The following is a 25,951-nucleotide window of genomic DNA, read 5'->3' on the forward strand; positions in this document are numbered from 1 at the left end:
CAACTATTCACTGTCATGAGCACCCCTTTCGAGTGGGTGGGCATCAACATTTTGGGTCCCCTGGGCCCCAAGACAGCCATGGGCAACAGGTTTGTCCTGGTCGGGTGGATTATGCCACCCAGTTCCCATATGCTATGCCTTGAGATGATGATGGCACCCATCGTGACCCAGACACTGATGCGGTTCTTTATCCATGTGGGTTTCCCCGAGAAGGTGGTATCTGATTGGGGTACCAACTTCATGTCCCTGTACATGAAGGCCATTTGGAAGGCATGTGGAGTGAACTACAAATTCACCACCCCATACCACCCACAAAGGAATTAGGTGGTTAAAAGATTCAACTGTACCCTGAAGGGCATGATTGTGGGTCTGTCAGAACCCATGAGGAATAAGTGGGACATCCTCTTACCATGCCTTCTATTTGCCTACAGGGAGGTACTGCAGAAGGGGGTTGGCTTCAGCCCCTTTGTACTTTTGTATGGGCACCTTATGAGCGGACCTCTCAGTTTGGTAAAGGAGGGCTAGGAGCAAGCTCCTAGGTAACCACCCCATGATGTATTTAGTTACATTCTGGCCTTCCGGAAACAGATAACCCACTTCAGGAAAGCCCAAGAGAACCTGGAAGCTAGCTAGGGGGACATGAAACAGTGGTTTGACCAGTATACCACTCTGGTTGATTTTCAACCTGGTCAAAAAGTGTGGGTGATGGCGCCAGTGGAGCCCCGTGTTCTACAGGACAAGTGGTGTGGCCCATTTGAGGTGAAGGAGAGCAAAAGTGACGTTGCTTACCTGGTGGACTTGCTGACTCCTAGGAACCCATTGAGGGTCCTACATGTGAACCCCTCAAACAGCACTTTGAGAGGTCTGTGTTGACGATGCTCTTGCCTACTGATGATGGGGTGGAAGAGGAGAGTGAACCTCTCCCTGACCTCCTGTCTGCCCAGGAACAGAATGGGTCAGTGGAGGGTGTGATCCTGTTCCCTACACTGACCCTAGAGCAACAGAGTTACTATCACCAGTTGATGGGACAGTTTTCAACTCTACTTTCATTCATCCCAGGAGTCACCCATTGGTGCATTCAAGACATTTATAGTGGGGATAGTCCACCTGTGAAACACAAGATTTACAGGCTGACTGACAAGTGAAGGCTAGCATTAAGGGAGTGGTTTCAAAGATTTTAGCACTATTGCTGATTGAGTCCTCCAGCAGTCCTTGGTCCAGGCCAGTGGTCTTGGCTCTAAAGGTTGCCCTGCCCAGTGTCACTACTGAACTGTGGTTCTGCATGGACTACCGTGGGTTCAATGCCATCACCAGGTCTGATACACCCCCCATCCCCTGAGCTGATGAGCTCATTGATTGGCTGGACCTGCCAATTTTCACAGTACGTTTAACCTAAAATCTGGGTACTGTCAGATTATCTTGACAGAGGGGGCACAAGAGAGGTCAATGTTCTCAATGCCAGAAGGGCTCTACCAGATCTGAGTGATACCTTTTGAGTTGAAGAACGCCCCTGTCACATTTCAGAGGTTGGTCAATCAGGTCCTGGGTGGATTGGAGAACTTTAGTGCCATCTACATTGATGACATTGCAATTTTGAGCTCCAGTTGGGAGGACCATTTGTACCATCTTCAGGAGGTATTGAAGGCCCTGCAGAGCGTAGGCCTCACTATCAAGGCCAGTAAGTGCCAGACCATTCTGGCTTGGGCACCTTCAAGACCCAGACAAAGTTGAGAGCCATCTTAGGCCTCACCAGATAGTACCAGAGATTCATTAAGGGATATGGCACTATTGTTGCTCCTTTGACAGAGCTGACTTCTAGGAATCAACAACATCAGGCGATCTGGACCAAAGCATGCCAGGCCGAATTTGACACCCAGAAGGAGGCCTTGTGCAAGGTGCCCATGGTCAAGGCTCCTGACTACTCCGAGGACTTTGTGGTGCAGACTGAGGCCTCGGAGCATGGTGTGGGAGCCATGCTTTCACAGCTGAATGAAGAGGGCCTAGATCAAACCATGGCATTCATTTATAGGAGGCTACTTCCTAGGGAACAGAAGTGGAGCGTGATTGAAAGAGAAGATTTTGCTGTGGTCTGGGCTCTAAAAAAGCTAAGACCCTACTTGTTTTGGATCCATTTCTGGGTTCAGACAGACCACAGGCCCCTCAAATGGTTAATGCAGATGAGGGATGAAAACCCAAAACTTTTGAGGTGGCCCATCTCCCTACAGAGAATGGGCTTTATGGTGGAACCCCGCCCTGGAACAGAACACACTAATGCTAATGGTCATTCCAGGTTCTTCCGACTTCCTAGGAGGTTGGGTAGTTCTCCCCACTTTTAGCCGGGGGAAAATGTGTTAGACCTGCCATCTTTTGTCATGATTTCCCCCGTCTTTTTGCATATGACTTCCTGGTTTTGACTGCGTGCTGCACTTTATTTTTGCTGGTTTTATGTCTGCTGAGCAGTGCTAAAGTGTAAGTGTTCCCAGTGTAAAATGTTATGATAATTGGTTTCCCCATGATTGTCATATTTGATTTACTAGTAAGTCCCTAGTACAGTACGCCGTGTGTGCCCAGGGCCTGTAAATCAAATGCTACTAGTGGGCCTGCAGCACTGATTGTGCCACCCACAAGAGTAGCCTTGCAATCATGTATCATGCCTGCCACTGCAGTCAGTGTCTGTGTGTGTAGTTGTAAACTGCCATTCAGAATTGGAAAGTGCACCCAGTTGGCAGGCTCAAACCTTGCCTTTTTGGTACATGTAATGAACCCCTACGGTAGGCCCAACATAGGCCCATGGGCAGGGTGAAGTGTATTTAAAAGGTATGACAGCTATTGCTCTGTTTTACATGTCCTGGTAGTGAAATACTGCTAATTTCGTTTTTCACTGCAGAAAGGCCTATGTCTCCTATAGATTAACATTGGAGCTGCCTTGAAATATCTTACAAGTGTATCTTCCAATTGGGAGTCGATAGACGTTTAGAGTTTGGGGTCGCTAGACAATTTAGAAATACATCTTTTAGTAAAGTTGGTTTTAAATTGCAGGCCCTAAAATGCCACTTTTAGAAAATTAAAAAAGGAAAGGGGAACCTTTAGCCTCTAGAACCAGGGTAACACAGTCGTGCAAACAGTTCTACCGGGAGGAAAAATTCTAAGCAAAATTATTTTCAAAAAGACATGGATATTTTATTGACATGTAGTCTAAGTCAATTGCTAATTTATAGGGAAAATATGCCATACAACCATATTGCAGGTATTTTCACATTGTATTGTGAATTATACAGGTGAAAGACTCATCATCTCATAGTGTATAAACAAATCTAGGAGGTGCTCCAAGTGACAGCACAGTGAATAACTGATTATCAGTGTGAAATGACAACACAACGTGACACAGAAGAATCAATATTTGCAGAATGTACAAAATATATTCTAATCGCCCAAGCCCCTTGAACTATTTGGTTGAGCGATTGAAACCCAAAGTTATAAAGCACTGAAGTTTATAGCCAACAATAAATGTGAGGGGTGTGCGTTAATCAAGTCGATGTTTCGACCCCTTAATTGGATAAATCCTCTTGGGTCTTCATTAAGACAAATAAAAAGGTAGACACCTTTAAGGAAAGGCAACAAGGAGTCCGTCCTAGCTCAGGATCAAATGTAACTGACCAAGTGGTAAATGTCTGAGACCAATTGTTACCAGACCCCCGAAATAATCACATGAAAGTAATCCCACTCACATTTTTTGTGAAAAATGAGAAAAAGAACATGTTCATTAGCTGAAGGGAAAAAATCCCATGCAAGAGAAAGAAAGAGGAAGAGTATAGAGAGAAAAAAAAAAGAATTAAACAGTGCGCACCCCCGGACTAGTGTGCATGTTGTGAAATTGAAAAGGGTTTCCCAAAAAGTTAAACATGCGCATTCAAAGAGAAATTACAGAGCCTAAAATGCATAATGCTGAAGTGTTCTTAGCATGGGTAAAGGAACCTGCATACACAAATGTGTATTTGTCTGATCTCAAAGGAAATACAGACATATCAGAATTTGGGCATGTGGCACATGCAGGAAGACACAGGCGTGTCTCAAATCTCGATAGGTAGTTAGAGTACAATAACCTGTTCCAAACCATAATAAGTCTACAGCGTACTGTAAGCAAAGGAAACAAAACAGAGAAGCATGAGATATAGGGAAGAATTCAGGAAGAGGGTAAACAACCCATCAATGCACAAAAACAATCCAGCTCACAATGCATTGGCACTAAGCTGCCACAAGTGCGCCAGTGCCAGGAGACAGAGAAAATGCACCAAATATTAGTAGAAATGGCGCATTCCTGCTATATGATGATTTCCACTGTCTCCCTTTCATCCAACGCAGTGCAGCAAGTTGTCCTGCTACATTGTGTTGCATTATATTTTAGCAAATATACTCCTTGGTGATTCAAAGAACCTGGTCACGATCTCTCTCCACCCACAGGAACTTATGGAAGTGGGTGAACAGCAACAAAGAGTCAATAATCCTCTGCAAAAACCACCATTTTCCCACCAGGTTTTCCTTTATGAGATTTTTGAAGAGTCTGTGAATCAACATGCAGGCTAGACAAATCAGTCTAAAGACATTAACCTGTTACTCTTCGTAGGCAATGACAGCTTCCTTTTAGCGTTACAGCTTCTGACAAAATATTACTTGATGCAATTTTGCCTCATTTTTATCCTTTGTTTAAGATCTGCCATGCAAAGATTTAAGTCACTTAATCAGGATGATTGAAAAGTATAGTCTGGGTTGAGAAACAGTCGGAACACTGCGGCCACACGTGTTCCGACTATGCAAGCGCTACCACGCATATGCAGGATTATGGCAGTCAGCAGTCAAGCTGCTGGTTGCTGCTCGGCGGAACTCAGAAGCAGGAAGACTTCGGACGAGGAAGTGGAGAACGCAGTGGGGTAAGTGGGGCTGGGTTTTGGGGGTAGTTTTTATGGGTTAGACAGGTAGTTTTAAGGGTCTGGGGGTCGGTCTAGTTTTCAGGACAGGGGGATAGGGGTCGTTTTCAGGGCTGGGGGGTTGCGTTGTTTTTAGGGCACGGGCAGTAGTTTTTTTAATTAGGGGTTAGGGTGTTAGGCCTAAGGGCAGTGGGGGGTTGGGGTAGTTTTAGGGATATCGCCAGGGTGGGGTTCGGGGTAGTGTATGTAAAGGGGCAGGAATTGAGGCCTCAGGACAGAGGGATGGGAATGGGTAGTCGGGGTAGTTTTTAGGGCTTAAGGGCAGTCAGGGACATTTTTAGGGCTAAGGGGGTCAGGGTAGTTTTTTTTAATTAAGGGTTAGTGTTTTAGGCCTAAGTGCAGTGGAAAAGGTTGGAGTCGTTTTAGTGACAGTGTGGGGGTGGGAGGGAGGTCGGGGGAAGGTTTTGGGCCTCAGGATGGGGGGGCAGGTAGAGGGTATGTAGCTTACGGGGAGGGGGGTCGCAGTAGTAGCGAACTTAGCCATGCATACCCCTTTACCATTCATGCTTTTACCACAAAATTGGGTGTCAAAGGTATGCATGGTAAAGCAATGGGTGGTTAAGACGCATTTGTGGTTCGAGCTCCGTAGTAGAGGCACGCATGGTTTAGCCATGCGTGCCTCTGTCATACAACCGTCTGGCTTACTCTCTTGCCTGGGAACAACAGGTAAACTTAGAAAAGATCAAAAATATTAAAGGGCTAAATATTTGTGCTCAGCCCCAATATCTCACGAGAGCAGAGTGTAAAGAAGATTATTGTACAGAAAAGCAGTCTGCACAAACCATGGAATCAATACAAGGCCAAATAGGGAGGGTGTAGTGAAAGAATGTTGAGAATGCTGAGAGTAGAAATTACCTGGTCAACAGTCACAGCTCTGTCCAGCAGAGATCAATATCTCATTCTAAAAACTGTAGAAACAATCCCTCATTTCATCAAGCAAACCCACAGACGAGGGCCAGGCGTTCATCAACAGTGGTGTGCACATTTTCTTTATTACACTAGTAAAGTCTCATGGAGTTCTAACGAGTGGGTTGTAGTGGAGAGACTTTCTTTTCCTTCCCCTCTTTGCTCACGTAGTTTTTTCTCTTACAAGCGTTAATTGGTACCAGAAACTCTTGAACATGTTGAATGCAAATGCTTATCCTGCTTAGATTTTCTCGTGAATAACTCATGTCAAAATGCAATGGAGAACAAAATACTTAATACCAGCCCTATCGTGTCTGTGTTACAACAAACTCCGGTCAACTCGTAATGCGACGCATTTACCATACTGCATTCTGGGAGCAAGGCACAACCTTTCTTATTAATATGGAAATGCCGATAGACCGCTGCTGGGAGATGGGTGTGTGATTGGGAGGAGAAGGGAAGTGGTCACACGCACGCTCGTGCCTTTCTGGGGTGAGCATTAATTGGTCTGCCTGGACTGCAGTAGGCAGCGGGCAGGGCTGTGTAATGCTGCTTGCTATGTCCACAACCCACTGCTGCTTCTCTAAGCAGACTGGTGTCTCTGGGCCCGAAATGATCAGGTCTGGAGATTTCGGAACGAATAATTCTGGGCTTGAAACATTCATAAATGCAAACTGCTCTACCACACCCAGAGTAACCACACAAAGCCATAGTAGTTTCAAGCAGAAGGCAGGTCAGATTTGTAGAATCCAAAAAAGGCAGTACGGCCAGACCTTATGATTGGACCTTAGGTTATACAGCAACTGTGCAGAGCAGCATGGGTGTAAGAGTAAGCATGGGCACATCTGAAGACAAGCATGTTGCCAGCCTTACCCAGCAGACTTTGGCCTTAGTTTTATTCGGGACTATATTGTTTAGGTTTGCGGTGGTTCCAATTAAGTAGGCCTTGATTTCTCTGGCAGACAGTTTACAATATGTAAAGAACTACACGATCAACACATAACAATCTTTGGCAAAGCCACCAGTCTTGCCATTAGCTGCCAGCCTAGTGGCTCTATCAATGCTTGTTTTCCAAACACTTTGCAGCAGATTTGCTAATATTTCATCCAGCACAATGCAGCTGCGCTGCGTGAAACGGAGAGAGCAGGAATAAACCACATCTACTAAGATATGGCACATTTCTTCTGTCTCCAAGTGCTGGCACACTTGTGGCTGCCTTGCACCAATGCAGGACCCCTTGTGCCATGGTGCAAAGGTGCCTGAGTTACGAGAAGGATTGTTTTTGCGCAGAAAAGGACACCTTCCTGCACAAAAACAAACCTGTAAGGCGTAATGAGCAACGAGGAAATAACGTGGAGAAAAACATATATTTCTCCTCACACACCTCTATTGGAAAGGTGTACCATTTTGAAGTGATCCTAGGTTTACTAATGTTATTAAATGTGGGATTGCATCAAAATGCAGGGTGGATGCATGGGAACGCCCATGCTCCATCCATGGAACGCCTTCCCAGCGAAGAGTAACGCAAGGCAGTGGTATGGGCTACCTTGCTTTCCTGTGGATTTACTAAGCCATGCAGAGCCATGCAAGGTAGCTTTGCTTGGCCTAGTAAACCGAACTAAAGGTCTTGTTGCTGTTGTCTTGCGTCATCTTGCATGATGCAAGGGCAAAGCAAGCTCTTTGTAAACCTGGGCCACTATTGTTGCGGAAGCTGAGGGGCCCTTGTGAACCAAATAAACACATCAGCCAAAAGCAAAAATATTTTTCTGTCTCCAAAAGCACACATTGCTATATTAGTTCCTGGCAGTGTTGTAACTACTATGTGTGTGGATGTTCTCCCTGGGAAAGCAGAATGCCATCACTCACAGTGACGACAGCAATGGCGGAAGTGGACTGACCCATTGTTCCACACTGTATATTGTAATGGGCAGAACAAAAATGTGAATTACGGAAAAACAAACGAATGGATGAAGCGGTCTGACTAAAATTTCCTGTAAATAATTGTATTATATATATAGTTTTAGCCAAACCAAAAAGTCTTGGCTTACGCCAGACCAACACATGTGCATGCAGGCATATAAAAATTGCAATCTTCAGAACATTACAGCGCCTTAGTTCGGCTCATTTAATCATTTATGCGGAGCCAACGATTCTTTTCAGGCTGTGCTCGGTTATTAATAATAAATTCTCCCAGAAGTCATGCAAATCAATGCTGTCCTTGTTTTCTTTATTGAAATCAGGTTTTTGAACTGGAAGCAGGTCACGGCCACTTCGCGTGACCCCTGTTTTTATTGGCAGGCTGCACAGAGGGAACCACACGGTGCCAAGATTTGATAGATAAAGAAAACACTCACAGAAGCGATCTACCGCATATGAAAAGCCCTTTCTCAGGGGAGCTAATCTTTCAATCATCCGAGTTAGCTCTGACTGCTGGTGGGACTGTTGGGGTTTTCCTGGATTTCCTGAAATGGTGGAACTCTGCTGCGTGTGCACGTGACCACCACCTTCCTGCCGTTCTCCTACAGCTTGGCAGTTGGTAATTGCTGCCAGTAGGTTATTAAGGCGGGAAAATGAATGGAAAGCAGAGGAAATGCGAGAACAGCTGTAGAATGGGAGCCATAAATGCCACTGACTGGAAGTGGAATAAATAACCCAAGGCCCAAATACTGTAGAGACCTGGTGGAAATGTTAGTTGCCAAGTTGGACATGGTCTCCTCCTGGATGATCATTCATTAACCTCTTATATGCCCATGACGAGATAGTCTCGTCATGGAGCACGGTTGCGCTGTGCCCATGACGAGACTATCTCGTCATGGACCCCGCCCGCTAATGTAACGCCCGGCACAGGAGGGGGAAAGGGCGGGGCACTGAAGGGGTTAAAAACCAAGGGGCAACATGCGATGACCTCACAGATATTGGTCTAACAGCCCACCCTTAGTCCACCAATGGCTTCATATTTGTTGCTCACTGGCTACGGCAAGTAAGCGGGATGTTAGAACTTTGTTTACATTTTCTTCAAGTTGCTACTTTCATAACCATCGAGACCAGGAGTCTCAAGGGCAGTGTGAGTGGGCAACAAAGAGCAAATCAGGTGTAGCAGCTTCCTTCCCATGACGGCTGTCGGTTTCTCATGGATCCACTTCTTGAAAGTGGATTTTTGGAATATGTATCCAGCAAAAAGAGAACACAAAAAATGTTGTTCTAACTGAAAAAAACAATTTCACTCCATAGACACCAATATCCTATGAATATATGACGTTACAACACAAACAATTACAACGCGTACTTTTACATCACGGTTTTTACAACGCAACTACCATTACATTGCATGATTTTACAACATACCATTACAATGCATAATCCTTTTAATGCAAAAGTAGGGTACGTTTTGGATAGCGTAGGGATAAAAATTACTATTCCCACTCCAGTGAGTGCAGCAGCAGGGAAAGTTTTGGATGGCGTAGCGGTAAAATTTACTATTCCCACTCCAGTGAGTGCAACTGTAGGGAAAGTGTTGGATAGCGTAGGGGTAAAAATTACTATTCCCAACTACCCCAAAACCCATACCCACCCTAAAACCTAAAATTCTCCATTACTAACCTTATAATGCGTCTTGATGGCATGCGTTGTCATGGCATGCATTGTAATGACATATGTTGCAATGACATGTGTTGTAATGTCATGCGATTCAAAAGCACTTGTGTTGTAAAAGTTGTGTTGTAAAGGCATTGCGATGTAATGCCTGCGTTGCAATGGACGTTATCCCATATTGGATTTCAGAATTCTCTTAAAATCAACTGGAACACACCTCATATGAGATCTGTAGCTATCCAAAAACACATATGAAAGCAACCAAGGCAAGTCGTAATTTGTTGAGCTTTTTCCCACCCAGTCACCCTCCCGCTTTCCACCACTCAACACCCCTTTCAAGACCTACTTAATGGAGGCTGCAGCATGACCCCATGAAGCAGGTCCCCAACCAGCTTCCATGTAGCTGGTTGCTGACTCTGCATGTGTTTCTCCTTTGCCTAGGGTGATTTTGCCACCAGATTTTGCAGCCACTGCTCTGCAGTAAATCCCAGTTACAGCTGCTTAGCTCTTTTGGCACTTAATTGCCGCAGGCAGCCGCCTGCTTTTCCCCACCACCCAGCACCCATCCACCTCCCAGACCTATGCAAAGCTGGCATGCCAAAGTAAATCCGGTCAGTACCCGTCCACACTTGAACCAGGTCCAGCGCCAAGAGCCCTGGCCATCTGATCGCCCACAGGTACTCCGCTGCCAAACTCTGGGTCCTGGATGCTGCAACAACTGCTACTTAGCTCCCCCTCACTCGACAGCAGGGCCGTTCACCTGACACCAATGTATCTTTACCTACAACTCAGGGTCTCCTGCCTTCAGCAAAACCTGTGGCAGTCCCACATCCCTGACTGCAACCCCCACGGAACCACTACAATGCCTCCTGGTCAATGACTGATCTCTTTGCAAATACGCCACCGAAGTCTGGGACACCATTTCAACCTTTGTCCCTGACACGTTTTCAGCACAGAAACCTAGCTCAACCTCGCCCCCAACATCGCCACATCAATGCCTAATGGCTACAAAATGACACACCAAGATCACACAAACAAACGCAGAGGAGGAGTTGCCATCATCCACAAGAATCAATACCCTGCACCACCACCGAGGACGACACTCCTCCGATCATGGAACACCTCAATTTCCAACTCCAAGTCAATCAAAGAATGACCATCAAAGGCACCCTCACCTACAGACCCCCAGGACCATGCACCAGTTTCTGCCATGCCATTGCTGACTTCATCCCCCCACTAGCCATCAAGGCACTACATCTTTCTCTGAGACCTCAATTTCCACCTGGCTGATCCCACAGACACAAACTCTGCCAACCTCTTGGAATGCATGGGCAACATGGCCTGTCCCAGCTGGTCACTGACCCCACACACAGGGCAGGACACACACTACACCCGATCTCCACAGCCAGTGACAGAGTCATATACAGCCATGCCAGAGAACTCACCTGGACCGGCCAATTCATCGTCCACTTCACCATCCCAGGACCACCATGTATCACCACAAGCCCCCTAATGCCCCCTTCCACAGCTGGGACAAAGAGAGTCGGACCCTCAACACCACTCAAACCAACCCTGTGACCAACCTTGAACAGGAAGTCCAGAACTTCACCACCTGGATCACAACACCTTCAATGAGTCATCCCCATCAAACAAGCCAAGACCCACAGAACCATCAAACAAGCCTGGTACACACCAGAACTCAAGAAAATGAAACACAGCTGCAAACAACTGGAAAGAAGACCCCACAGACCCCACACCAGCACAGACCCCACAGACCGAGCAGCTTTCAAGTCAGTCCTCAGCAAATACCACCAGTAGCTCAAAGACACGAAAAAAGATGCCCTGGCAAACCGCATTAAATCAATTGCCAACCATACCAAGGAAATCTTCAGAGAGTTCTCCTGTCCTATAGCCACCAAAAACACGATCCCTCCTTCACAGGAACTCTGAGATGCCCTAGTAGACCATTTCCACAGCAATATTTCCTCCATCCACAAGAACTTCGAGCCCCAAACCACTGAACTCCACATCCTCCCCACTCCAACAGAAGCCTTTCCCAATCAGCCACTCACCGCTTGGGAACAGTCCGTACACAGAACACCACAGATATCATGATCTCCATCCACTCAGGAGCACCCACGGATCCCTGCCCCCACCATCTCTTCAACTTCAGAGGCAAGGATATCAGCCACCAAATTACCACCATCCTCAATGCATCCATCACCACAGCCTCCTTTCCCAATGCATGGAAACACGTAAGAGTAAGACCTCTCCCAAGGAACCCAGTGCCAACCCCAGCAAACTCCAGAACTACAGCCCCATCTCACCCACCCTTTCCCTGCCAAAGTCCTTGAAGAGGCCATCAACCAGCAGCGCACCGAATACCTGGAATGAAACAACCTGCTCGAAGCCTCCAATCTGGTTTGTGTGCCAACCACAGCAGCAAGACCACCCTAATCACCGTCACTGATGACATACGCACCGTCCTCGGCAGAGGATAATTGGCGGCCCTCATTGTCCTCGACCTCTCGACAGTGCTCAACAACATATCCTATCACACACTCTTCAAGAGACTGTACCACATTGGGATCCAGGAAGATACCCTCAGATGGATCGCATCGTTCCTCACTGGTCGAAACCTGCCTGCCTTTGCCTCAGAACCCAAGAGCACCATCTGTGACATCCTGCAAGGTTCATCCCTCAGCCCCACCCTCTTTGACACCTAGATGACACCTCTAGCCAACATAATCAGAACCCATGACCTCAACATCATATCCTACGCTGACGACACCCAGCTCATCCTTTCGCTCTCAGCAAACCCTGCCACGACAAACACTAACTTCCACAACTTTGTGAAAAATGTCACTGATGAGATGAAGACCAACTGACAAAAGCTCAACACTCACAAGACCTAAGTGCTGATCTTTGGCAACAATACCTCCCCTTGGAACGACACCTGGTGGCTGGCCAAACTCAGACCAACTCCCAAACCAACAGACTACACCTGCAACCTCTGCATCATCTTGGACAGCAAGCTCATCATGAAGCAACAGATCAACGCAGTCTCCTCCGCCTGCTTCCACGCCCTCTGCATGTTCTGAAGGATCTTCAAATGGCTCCCATTGGCACACGGAAAACCATCACTCAAGCCCTAGTCACCAGCCGGCTGGTTTAAGGCACAGGAGGAATCACCACTGAACTCATGAAAAGACTACAGATGATACAGAACTCAGCGGCCAGACTCATCCTCAATCTGATCAGCATATAGAAAGGTAGCCGGGTTATTGACAACTGCACTACCTAAGCCTGTCACATGGTATTTTTGGTTTTCGTATTGCCCACCTCAAATGGTCAGCTGCCACATGACCACAAATAGAAACATGAAAGAAGATAGATGAGAAGCAATACAAACGAGCAGCAATGTGCAATTAACAAGGTATACAGATAGATAATCAATCGTCGTATGCCGATGTCGTTGTATGTCTTTATTTCACACACGCTTGGTGTATATCTTTAAAGACAGCCAACGTGATTCGCCCTAACAAGGGCTTCTTCAGGGCTGCAATAGCATACAACATAACAATAATTTAGACATCTGTAGTGGAAAATCATAATATCTCTTATAAGAGAGAGAGTAAAAGAAAAGTTAAGAACAGGGCTGGACAGTCATAACCCAAGATAGAGGACTGTACTCAATAATCTTATGAGAAGAAGGAATAGCCATGTTGTGAAACAGTGTTGATACAGGGATAAGAAGGGTAGTGATAGGAGGAAAAAACAGAAGTATCAAAGCCTGCTGATTGCCAAAAGCAAAGTATTGTCCCGTATTCAAGTCAATCACCCAAGTGTCTGTGTGTGATCAAAAAAGGTTCTAAAAAAACGTCTTCTGATTGGCCAGCTTACCAATTAAGTAGTGGTGGAGTACGTGTGACAAAGAAATTCATTCCGGTAACGTGTAGTCGGTATGGGATGTCCTATGTGGGGGCGTAGTATCAAAGAGAAAGGCTTATTTGAGAGAAAAGGGGGATTGAGTATTCTGGAAGTCCACTAGTGTAAGAAAGAGCACAATGAGCACGATTCACCAAGTATGTGGACAAAACATACCTTAGGCCATGTATGGTGCCTGTATATCCTTATTGGAAAAATGCTAGGCTGGGTAGATAAGTCAATGGTCAAGAGGCCTCCAATATTATTCAGAGGAGTATCTGTGGGTAGGGTAAATCTAGAGTAAGCTAGAATGGTATAGATAAATTAAAAGTTCCGAAAGTGATGCTATAATAAACGTGAGTTACGCTTGCGCTTATGTTCAGCGATCCATGGTGAATTGAAATGCTAACAGGGCACGAGATGAGTCGCAAGCTATTGAGATCAAGGCGATATATTGCATTTGAGAATGGTGTATTATAATCCTGCTTGAGCAACGCTAGCACTTGCGCATGTCAGGTAAACCACTGTTAATGGACTGCCAACGGGTTTTGAGGAAACGAGTCACATAATAAAGTTCCATGCGGTGACGGCAGTCCGTAAGAGAAAATCACATACTGGGATTATCCAGGCGAAATAGTGGATTTGAAAATACTGTGATATACTCCTAGGGGAGTTACGCTTGCGCTTGCACTGATGTGAGGAAAACCATAGCTAATGTAAACGCCAAGGGGATTTAAACACCGAGTCACATACAAAGTAATCCTAGCGGCAATGAAAGCAACATGGTAAATGTCAACTACTTCTCCAAATGTAATTAAACCAACTACTGGTTCCAGTGCCCAAACCCTCCTACTTGTACTAATGAGGGACCTACTAAGCAATCTATTGCAATCTACGCCCCTCAAGTATCTCTGAGATATGGTCAGCGAGGTTAAAGCTGAGAGTTACCAAATCCCCAACTCGCCCTGTAACTTACTTGTGTAACTCGAAAAGTAGCGAGTCCTAATCGTGTCAGGCTTTCATGGTTAAAGCAGAGAAAAGTGTAGCTATCTATACCTTCACCGGTATGTCCCGCCACAAAAATGTGGTTACGTATGCTGAGCTTCCGGTTTCAGAAACACTAGACCGCTGACTTTCTTGCGAGTGCCAGTGCGCGTGTGACTTCCGGATTGAGTGAAAGTGAATGGCTACTAAGTATGTAAACCTCTCCAGATGTCAATCTAGTAACATAATAGTTACATAGAACAGAATTTAATATGTAGTTATTTTTTAGTGAGTAGTGGTGTCAGTTTAGAACAGGATAAATAGACTACGGGAAAAATAAAAGTAAGAATCGTCTGATAGTTAAGAAGGAGACTCGGATGGTATTGGTCCATATGAGAAATACCTGATCTAATTTCATGGGCAGAGGCAAAAGAGTTGAAAGTTGTGCAAGTGTCATGTAGCTGTTTGGTTCAAGCCGGTTGAAATGAAGAGTTGAGTAAGAGAAAGGCATAGGTTAAAGCCGCTGTCACATAAACGGCAATGTGACTTGAAAGGTATGACATTTAAAGCATTGAGATGTTAACAATATGGGGGGGGGGCAGGGAGATACATGAGAGGAAAAACATATCATGTGTGCCGTAAGGCATGTAAGATCGTCTTAGGGACACAGTTTGAAGTGAAACAATGGTAAGTCACGATAAGAGAGTGAATATAACGGTACAATTTGCAGTTTCTCTAAATACTTTAGATAGCATGTTTCAGGATATATGGGATGCGCGAGTGAAGGTTACAAAACAAGTGTGGTTTTACATCCAAAAGTTTTACACTGCACCACCGTAAGAATACAAACACAGTATGGGAATACGGAAGGAAAGTGCAGCTGTAGCGTTTGTTTTGCAAAGGAGTTACAGTGTCCTAGGTGCATAGGTATATCATATTCCTTTTTTGAAGGGCTATAAGGTTGCAGTGCCAAGTCCAAAGGTTTTGGTACAAGGTTGGTTAGTTGTAATTAGAATATAAGGTCATGGTACAGCACTGATGCATGCAGGCCAGTCCAAATTCATTAGGGGAATCTCACAGATAGAGAGAGTGTTATGCATACAAAGACCATTACAGAAAAAGTGCATTTCCTTGTCAACATTGAGGCCAAGTGTTGTGGTACGTAGAGTACATATCCATCTCGCTTCCAGCTGCCTAAGTGTCAGTTTTCTGTCTCCACCTCTTGTGTTGCTCTGGGCAACATCTATGCCATGGAAGCAGAACTTGGATTTGTCTACCCCATTCCCACACTTGTGAGAAACCAATGCGTATACTGAGTCTCCATTGAGAACTGCCCTGCGGTGTTCTTGTATGTGTGTTTTAAGCTGTCTTGTGGTACTCCCTACATAAATCTTGTCACATCCACAGATAAGTACATAGATTACAAAGCTGGTGAGACAGTTGATAAACTGACGTTTCTTATGCTGCGTCCCTGTGTTGTAGTTGAAGCTCGTAATTCTGTTGCAGCCTACTTTACATATGTTGCAGGTGCAACAAGTGTAAAATCCCAAGGGTTTGTGAAGCCAACCTAGTTGTTGTGGTGTCCTGCACAGGGTATAGCTTGAACATAGACCATCTCTGATTGTCCTGCTTCTCTTAAATATCACAGATGGTCTCTCTGAAATGATAACTGTGGACCCCAGGTACACCCTTCAGTAGCGCCCAGTGCTTACCAAGTACTTTGAAGGACTTGTAATTTAACGCAGAATGAGTTGTGATGAATGAAAGTCTTTGTTTGCTTAAGTCAGGGTCCTTTTTCTTGCTCACTAGTGTGTCTTTCCTCCTGATCAACCTGGCCCTGTTTCCTGCCACACTGAGGACACGTTGGTCGTAGCCTATTCTTTTGAGTCTACCTGTTGCTAGCTTGGCTTGTGTGTCAAAATTGCCTTCCTCTCTGCAGTTTCTGCAGATTCCCAGCAGCTCTCCTTAGGGGATAGCCTTTTTTGTTGATGGTGGGTGTGAGCCAGTGTAGTGCAGTATGCTGTTCACTGCAGTTTCCTTCCTGTGCAATGTACTTTCAATAGTGTTGTTTTGAATGTATAGTTCAAGATCCAGAAAGTGTATTTTGGACTGTGACATCTCTAGAGTGAAGGTGACATTGAGGGTATTGTTGTTAAGGAAGTTGAAATATTCCCTAAGTTGTGGACCAGTGCCTGTCCATATGATGATGAAATTGTCAGTGTAACGGCCCCAGAACTGGATATGCATAGTCCAGTCCGAAGCCGCTTTTGGCCATGCATGTGTGTGTTCCACCCACCCCATGAAGAGGTTGGCTTACGAAGGGGCAAATTTGGATCCCATTGCTGTACCTTGTTGTTGCTTGTGCCTTGTCTTATCAAGGAGGAAGAAGTTGTTATCAAAGATGAGATCAATTATCTCAAGCAGCATCAGATTGTGATCAAAAAGTGTAGCCTGTCTCTTGGAAAGGAAGAATTCTACTGCCATCTTTCCTAAATCTCTCCTGATGCAGGTGTAGAGTGATTCTACGTCTAGTGTTGCAAACCACATCCTCTCATCCCATTCCAGGTCCTCAAATTTGTTCAGTATATCTATACTGTCCCTGACATAAGAAGGCAGGTTGACCACTAGTGGCTGTAAAACGTGTCTATAAATTTGGAGAGTGCTTCTTTCATGGAGCCAATGCCTGAGATAATCGGACGCCCAGGTGGGAAAGGTTGTTTCCTATGAATCTTCGGTAGAAGATAAATACAAGGAAATCTTGGATCTTTGATTGAGAGAAAGTTGTGTTCTGTGTCTGACAGGAGGCCCACTTCCTTTCAGTGTGACAGCTGAGTATTGATTTTGGTGGAGGCTAGTGTGCAGGGGTTAGGTCTTTCATAGTGTGATGGATTGCTCAGTTGTCTGAGTACCTCACCCTCGTAATCGCTCCTATTCATCACCACAACATTTCCCCCCTTGTCTGCTTCCCTGGTCATTATAGAGTAGTTCTTGCGCAGATTATGAATGGCTCTTTCCCACTTTGGTTGTCTCTAAAGATGTACGCCAAGCGTGTTTGAAATAAAGACATACAACGACATCGGCATACGACTATTGATTGATTATCTATCTGTATACCTTGTAACTTACAAATTACTGCCAGTGTGTATTGCCTCTCATCTATCTTCTTTCATTCTCAACCTGCCCAAATGGACCCGCATCACTCTATATCTTAGGAACCTCCACTGGCTCCCTGTTCAGAAAAGATGCCAATTCAAGATATTGACACATGCCTACAAAACCCTCCATTACCTGGGACAAGCATACATCAACCACTGCAAGAACTTCTACCAACCATCCAGAGACCTTCGCTCCACCACTCTCACCCTTGCACACACCCGGCGTATCTGCTGAAGCCAGAGTGGAGGCTGTTCCTTCCCCTACCTCGCTGCCAATTCCTGGATCGGCCGTCCCCTCCATCTCTGGACATCTCCCTCGCTGGAGAAAATCAGAAATACTGATTGATTGATTGATTAATATATGCCCTGTTAACTTTCCAATAAAGGCCCTATGCAGACCCTAAGATTAATCATCAAACCTCCGCATTTTGACCCACAATTTCAACACACCCATATTGGTGGAAGGTTCTTTGTGAAAGCTGCCGTGCTGTGAAATAGTCTTCCTCTTTCCCTTCATTCTTTAGAACATTGGATTCACTTTTGAGCATTGAAAACTCATTTATTTGTTTATTTGGACTTTCTTCTAATACCTGACCTTGAACCGTGCTAGGATACCTCCAGGTAGAAATGCGCTAATAAAGGACGCAATCAATTAATTAGCCAATCACAGCAATGGAAATAAAGGTGCCATCTATCAATGGTAAAAACAGGAATCAGATGACAATCAACTACGCAAGAAAAGAAAAGAATATGCACTGAATGAGAGCCTGCAACCTCTAGTATAATGGATCAGTGTGAGACTCAGCAACCCTGGGAAAAGTTCCTCTCCAACATGGGGCTTCTTTTGGCACCCAATGTAAAAGTATATCAGGGACCCGCACTAATATGGGGGTCAATTGGGAGTGGCCAGTGGCACAAGCTGCTACACCTGGTTTGCCCTTCTGTACCATTGAGCCAGCTCCAGCTGCCCCCTGGAGCAGAGCTCATGAAGGCTGTTGCAGGACCAGAAAATAATAAAAGGGGTTATAAGAGCCCTCATTACTTTCTGTAGCTTCCATGCATCCTGCTTGTTGGACGTGCCCCATTCTGTGGGGTCATCCCCAATCTTTTTGCTTTTACCCTCTTGTTTTGTTAACCTGTTTTTGTTTACTTTCAGGACGCTGAGCACTTTACCACTGCTAACCAGGGCTAGAGTGTTTGTGCTCTCTCCCTGAAACATGGTAACATTGCCATACATTCAATTGGCATAGTTGATTTACTTCGTAAGTCCCTAGTCGAGAGGTACTACATGTAAATGAAATGTTACTAGTGGGCCTGCACCAATGATTGTGCCACCTGCTTAAGTGGCCTTTTAAACATGTCTCAGGCCTTCCATTGCAGCCTGTATGTGCAGTTTTAAACTGCCATTTCAACCGTGTAAACTAGAGCTTTTACTGGGCCTAAACGTTCCTTTTTAATACATATAAGTCACCCCTAGGGTAGGCTCTAAACAGCCCATATAGAAGGGTGCAGTGATTGTAAAGAGTTGGGCAAGTACTTTTAAGGTTTACATGCCCTGATCGTAAAAAACCCTTACATTTGTTTTTCATTACCCATAGGAGAACATTGGGTTGAGTTATTACATTTAATAAGTGATAACTTTCAATTGGGAGCAAGTAGGAATGTCAAATGTGCTGTCTAAAGAATTGTAATTTAAAACGCTCTTTACTGTTAAAGTCAGATTTTAAGTCAAAATTCTAAAAATGCCTCTTTTAGAAAGTTGGCATTTACTTGTCCTTACCATCTGGTGCCTGCAGCCTGTATTCTACGTCACATGACTAGGTGTAGCTGGGAGTTAGTCCTTGTGTATTGCTCCCAGAGAGTGAGACATAGGGAAGATAGGTGTTGGCATGATTGGCCACTATGACTTAAGGAGGGGCGAAGCTGTCACTTGCTATATTTGCATATCCCAAAAGCCCTGCTTGAACACACTAACAAAGGGTTTGCCACTAGTTTTTGTGTCCCCAGACAAGCTAGCCGCAAGGCAGGTAGGAAGAGGATGCCTGACTCCTCAGATGGGTGGAAACATCCAGGACCTTCTACTTTGAAGTTGTCACCAGGTATAAATATTGGACCCACATCTTCAGTGCACATCTGGAAGACTCAGAAAAAGGACTGCTGTGCTGCTTTGCTGCAAGGACAGCCACTCTGCTGCCCTCCTGTGCTGCCCTGTTGCCCTCCTGTCTGACTGGGAAGGACTGGACTTGCATCTTGGACCCAGGACCACCAGAGTCAGAGGTCTAGTTGGCTGGAATCCTGATCAGAGCCTTAGGGACTGACCAGGCTCCAAAAACCTTGAACCCAGCACCTTGACTCTGCCAGTTGTGAGCCCTTTTCTCCAAAGTGGTGCCACCCCAGTACTGGACCCTTGGAAGGGGACCTGAAATGTACTGTGCCAGCCCATCTGTGGTCACAGCAGAATCAATGCTGTATGATTCATTTCCTGGCAAGACTTCACATCAGAACCACTGTGTGATGCATACCTGATGCAGGACTTTGGATAGCAGTCCGCGGCTTCTCTGAACCGCCACTGCGCAACACATCTCCACGCACAGGTCTCACGTTGCTACTTCAGTTCTTCTGAACCACTTCTTCATGACTCATCTCCACGGATGCGCCTTGCATCGCTGCCGCAGCTTTCTCTGAACCTCTGCTGCATGACTCATCTCCACACAAGTACCTCACATTACCTCTGCTGTACGAACCATCCTCAACATGCTCCATTGCGGTTGGCCTGAACTTGTGACTTTTTCCCTGTACAACAAGACCATATAACCAAAGTTGGCGCTTTGTGCTTCTAAGCCCTATTTTCACTAACATCTTCGAAATAGCATATTTCCTGGTCTACTGATTAAATTTTTGCCGTTTTGCTGTCAAATAGTTTATTAAGTCTCAGTCTGTGTTTGTAAATTGTTGTGGGATTATCACAAGGTGTGTTTTTGCTTTATTACTGTTTGAAGTGCTCCACAAAAGTTGTGCCAAAAACTGCCCCCCCCCCCCACAGCGCAATTTTTGGCACAACTTTTGTGGTTCAATAGAAAGAAATGTCCCCCAAACTATGTATTAATATATGGGAACCACTTAAAACTCTATACATATTGACATTCGTGTTTTCCTTTTCCTGCACCGTCTTATCGTTGTATATAGTATTTTCACTTGTCACGAGCGCCGTTCACCTTTTTTCACTAGCACTTTTGCGCACAAGTCTGTACGGGTTACACGTACATTTAAATGTAACTGAGTGCCGCAATATTTTCCTTTTCTAATTTTGTTATACCTACCTAAATACAGATTGATCCCAGCATTCACCTGCTATAATCATTACGGTCAGCATGTTTCTTTCCTTTTTGCAACTTTTATGTGCATGCTTTTTTAAAAGTAAAATTGTCTTATACTAATAGCGGTTGAGATATTGTTGTTTGCTATACATATTATCCACCTAGGTCTCAACTGGGTCTATGGGTACCCTCCTGTTGTTTGTTTTCACATATTGTGTGACTGTGCAGCAGCAGCACAATTCGTGATAAATCTGGTCCAAAGTGTGCGGATTCCGGGCAATCTGAGAAATCCGCAAGTACAGGTCGTCCTTGCATGCATCCGCATCTCAGAAAGCAGCGTTCACATTTAGGCTCTCGCCTGAACATTCCAGTGGAGGGATCACTGAGGGAGGGATTGCGGGTGGGACAGTTTTGTAGCAGTATCATGGTACTTTGGGTGGATTAAATTGGCTCTACTTCTGGAGGAATCAATGAACGTGACTCAGCAGTAATACTAGAGCCCAAAAAGTTGAGCAGGGCTGGGGAAGAGTCACACACATGAAAGACCTTCTCCTCTTAGACATCTCCATATATGGAACAGAAAAGATCCCATTGCATGCGTGTATTTCGAGAAAATGGGTGAGCTTTAACATGGTCACTCACACATCTGTCACAGGCTCCTAGAGCATCATATAGAGTAGTGCAAAAAGAACAATTGATGGACAGAAAGCAGAACAATGTCTTACATTCACCCCAGTACAGAGATCTGGGCCTAAATCCATCGTTCTTTTGCTCCCCATGCCATTCAGTTAAATATAGAGTACGTCCAGGGTCGGCTTTAGGGCAGTGCAACTGGTGCGGCTGCACTGGGATCAGACCCGTAGATGGGGCCAGGGCACAAGTCCTAAAAAAAGAAGTGGGGGGACGCTGTCACCGGAAGTGACGTCACGACAGGAATCTCGTGGGTATTCATATGCCTTTAGATGAAAGGTGGTCTGCACCCTATCTCGCGGAGGCTGCGTTTAATCCCCCCGCAGTTAATGCAGGTAGACAGACGTTCTGAATGAGCTCTGATCTCGCTCCAGATAGGCCAAAGTGTGAAGTCCAGCTTTTGGGCAGGGGGGACGGCGTCCACCCGGTAAAAACCTGGTAAAATAAGTGGGGGGACTCCGTCCACCCGCGTGGTACCCCGACTCGAGCCCTGGATGGGGCGCTGACCTCAGGGGGGTAGCTGTGTTTAGCAATAACTTATGATTGGAGAGATGAGGGGCACTTTTGCCCGATGGCAGTGAGAGAATCCGAGGAGGCGGCCATGGGGTGTATGGCGCCAAAAATGTTTGTCGCACCGGGCACCACCAGCGCTAAAGCCGGCCCTGAGTAAGTCACATATCAGATCAGCGCAAAGGCCGGTGGGGCACAGGTAGTTGAGTCAAATGGGAGGCATGAGTCCCCGAGAGATGATGCAGAGTTGGATTTTTGTGAGCATTTAACATGTTAATAAGATAGTTCCCACCCAAAAAAGCATACTTGGCTCAGTCTAATGAATCCTGACACAACTAATATGTGAGGCGAGCAGCCCAAACTCCTAAGTAATTGTGCCCAATGAAACAACCAGTTACGCGCACGCGCATAACGATACACACTCACTCCAAGGTGTGGTGGGCTACCCCTTGGACAACTCTGTCTTGATCTTTAGCGCCCATTCATCCGTATGTCATACGGTCAAGATACCGTTCAAACTGTGGAAACCCGCCACTGATGACGGACGATCACGGGGGTGATGGGACAGAGAGGCCGAAAAGCCGAGGGCCTGGTCAAACCGAGCAGGAGGTAAAACATAACCGTTTTCAAACGCTTGAGGCGCACACTAACATTATCTGGCGAGCAACTCAGCCAAACAGTGAAAAAAATGTGCAAGAGCTAAGTGAATTTTATTCACACCAAATGGCAGCCCCCGCTACAAACAAAGAATGCGATCACTGTGAACAGCCTTAGGTGTGGGGACAGCAAGATGCAACAAGAGTCTCGACAATCTGGCAGTGATTTCCCGAAAGCCTCCGCAAATGATTAAAAAAACAACACACATGAAAAGTTGATGGTTTAACCAGCTGCAGAGCCCTAAGTAGCAGCCCGGCTGCCCTTCAAGCGTTCTCCTTTTTGAGACACAAACTGCCCCCTGGCGGCTGGAAATGGTGCCTGTCCATCCAATGTTCCGACAGGGAAACGGTGATCAAAGGAGATGAGGCCCGCCGGTGTAGCTATCAATAGTGCAGTGGGTGCAGTTGCACCGGGACCTAGTGAGGCCCAATTAAAGTTGCACTCTACAATCTGATCGGGGTCAGAGGACCCATTATCCTTGCACTCGGGTCGAGAAGGCCACTCGTCAGACACCCATCCCTCTCCTCGCCAACGAGCCACATTTGAATTCTCAGGGGCGCCTGGGCTGTCTCCATCGCACCGCCCCCCCCTTCCGATCCCGCACCATGGCAGGGGTACATCAAAGTCCCTGCCGGGGGTCTAAAAATAGCCCCCTGCAGTCCCTGTGGTGCAGGTGGGCCCCCAGGGGAAGGCAACGATTCAAAGAAACCTTAACACGTCATGCAGCCCCCCCCCCTTCAGCCCAAGGTCAAGGAATATCTTCAAGATATGGGAGACTCGTCGACCCCCATAACATTCTGCAGGGGGAGCCATCATGATGCGTAATGCCACTGCCCCCTCCCCCACCACCGCCTGCTACCTTTTGCATTTACAGTTGTTAAACCGTTTTAGTCCCCATCCCTGGTGTGCCATTTTCCTCTCTGGAACCACGACAAGTGGGCCCGAGGGGAACCCTGTCTGCCTCCTTTCTCTTCCTCAACCATTTAAGGTGGTCAAAGCAGCACATATGACAGATACCGTTTTCACTCTGGTGCACAACTGCAACCTTTCCTCTGGCTCATGGTGATGGAGTTCAGAACCCACCCCTTATCTGCCATTTCACCTCTTTCACCAGGACGGCGAGGCCAGAAGCCACCTCTTGTCTTCCTCCTTTCCCTTCTTAAACTATGGCAAAGTAGACTCAACCTGCCCCTGACTGGCACCATCCCATCTCTCCCCACAGCGTGGAAGTCAGATCAGGACCCCGCTGAGAGCCTTTCCCTCTTCTAGGAAAAACAGGTCTGAGCTTGGGGAGTTACAAGGGCCCTCCAGCTCAGGTGGCGAAGGGACTCACACCCCCTCTCCCTTTCAGCCCAAAGTCTATAAATATTTGTGATATATTGGAGACTCGGGGCACTTTGTCCCATTCTATGGAGGGGAGGGGTTTGAGGGGGGAGGGGGGCAGATAATTTGGCACTACGCCACTGGCTAAAACTCAGCCCTCGACTGCTACCTTCTCCCACTACGAAAAGGAGGGCAAACCCAAATTCTCTTCCACATTTCCCCCCACCAGGAAACGAAGATCCGACCTTTTCCCCTCGCTCACCAAGCCACATTCTCGTTTTCCCTGAAAAAAATCTATTTAGCATGTGTTCAGAATTAAAACAAGAAGCCAAGAAGCTAATACAGACGGCTCTGTAATACACACCCACCCCCTCTCCTTAAATTACTGGAAGTTCTATTAGTGGCTAAACACAAGCATTCAAAGTCCAGGAACTAACTACTTAGGGTCCACGTAAACCGTAATCCCAGCCCATTTAGGCGCTGAATGTATTTTACGAGTACAGGGAGGAGCCTTCTTTGTCTTAGTTTTTATATGCGCGTTTTGCAGAAAAATACGACAATGCTCTTGACAACTGGAGCTTTTAATGTCATGCATTTGCCTTTTTTTTAAAACAGAACACTATCACTTTCTTAGCAGGTTGACGCTCAGAGATTAGACTGTGACACCTTGGTATAAAAAAGGTCTCAATCCATCCGTCCTTCCCTCCATCCCTGCACATCACCACGTAAATACATTAAATCATTTCGAACATCTGTTAAAATCAATCTATCACTCATCCATCCATACAGCCATCCATTAATTTAAATCTGCGGAGCCATCGATCCATGCCTAGAAGATGCATTCATTAATTCGTCATCCATCCATTCATTCATTTTTATGTCGTAACTTCACGAATACGACAGCACAGTACCTGCATGATGTAATCCGTGTTAGTTTCACATAAATTTGCCGCAGGCCATTGTCAGGTCCTTTACTTCGGAGTATTAAATGCAGCCGTGTAAACGATTATTTTAAAAAAAAAATCAGTTTCTTCTGTGTTTGTTGGAGTCGTCAATGGTTGTAAATGCAATGCAACCTTTCAACTGTTATTACAGGTTCCTTATAATCCTTATGGGGCAGGCTCCAAGCCCAGGCATGTGTCAAACAGACGGATATAATCTGTAGACAAATCGGACATCTGACCCTCGTGCAGACACTTCCAAGCGCACAATCCAAGTTTCTCCACAAATCAAAAAGGTCCCCTGCCCGAGAGGGCTACTTGGTCCGATCCACCTGTAGCCTCGCGCCCCGAGACTAGTCTGCCTCTTGCGCGGGACTGCAGCACTGGACAGCACAGTGGTCAGCTGAGTGTGCCTGGCCAGAGTTCAGGGAGTAGCACTGGACGCCACAGGGGTCATCTGAGTGTGCTAGGTCAGAGTTCAAGGGTAGCAATGGGCAGCACAGGGGCCAGTTGAGTGTGTCAGGTGGGTTCAGAACGTGCCCTTTCCTTGCGCCGCTGTTGGCGGTGGACTGAGAGTGCTGAAACGGAGGCTGGGTGCCCTGCTCGCGCTCCCCTCCCGCCTCTCTGATGTGCCGGGGAGTGGGAGGGGAGGAGGGGACAGCTGCTCTCGGCTTCTCCTGTTTCGTGGTGGGCGGCTCTGTGGGAAGGTTCTGAGAGAAAAGGTGCCTTGGGAGGCTGCCGGGGACCCGGGGCTGCCCAGCCTGCTGCCGAGGGCTGCGCGCTCATGTGGCCTCCGCCCTCACACACAGGAGCACCGGGTAAAGACATTTCCCCGAGGATCAAAGGCATTTCTGATCAAACACGCCGGGGAGGGCGCTTCCCAGGGAAAATCAGCGAGGCTCCCGCTGTCCCAGAGCGAGATAATGCACAGGTGTAAGTCGTTTTTAAAAAAAAGAAAACGTACT

At 46.3% G+C, this 25,951-nt stretch overlaps 1 protein-coding gene across 1 annotated transcript in view; it reads right to left on the reverse strand.

The window, feature by feature from the left end:
* The window catches only part of MXRA5 (matrix remodeling associated 5), a 285,770-nt gene extending 260,158 nt beyond the window's left edge, over positions 1–25,612 (reverse strand). The window contains exon 1 of the mRNA XM_085622582.1: positions 24,957–25,612. Coding sequence (XP_085478708.1) covers positions 24,957–24,962 — 6 coding nt within the window. The 5' untranslated portion in view covers positions 24,963–25,612. The remainder of the gene's footprint in view (positions 1–24,956) is intronic.
* Positions 25,613–25,951: the final 339 nt, after the last annotated feature.

Source organism: Triturus cristatus, chromosome 8 (genome assembly GCF_964204655.1).
Source record: "Triturus cristatus chromosome 8, aTriCri1.1, whole genome shotgun sequence".
Lineage (NCBI taxonomy): Eukaryota > Metazoa > Chordata > Amphibia > Caudata > Salamandridae > Triturus > Triturus cristatus.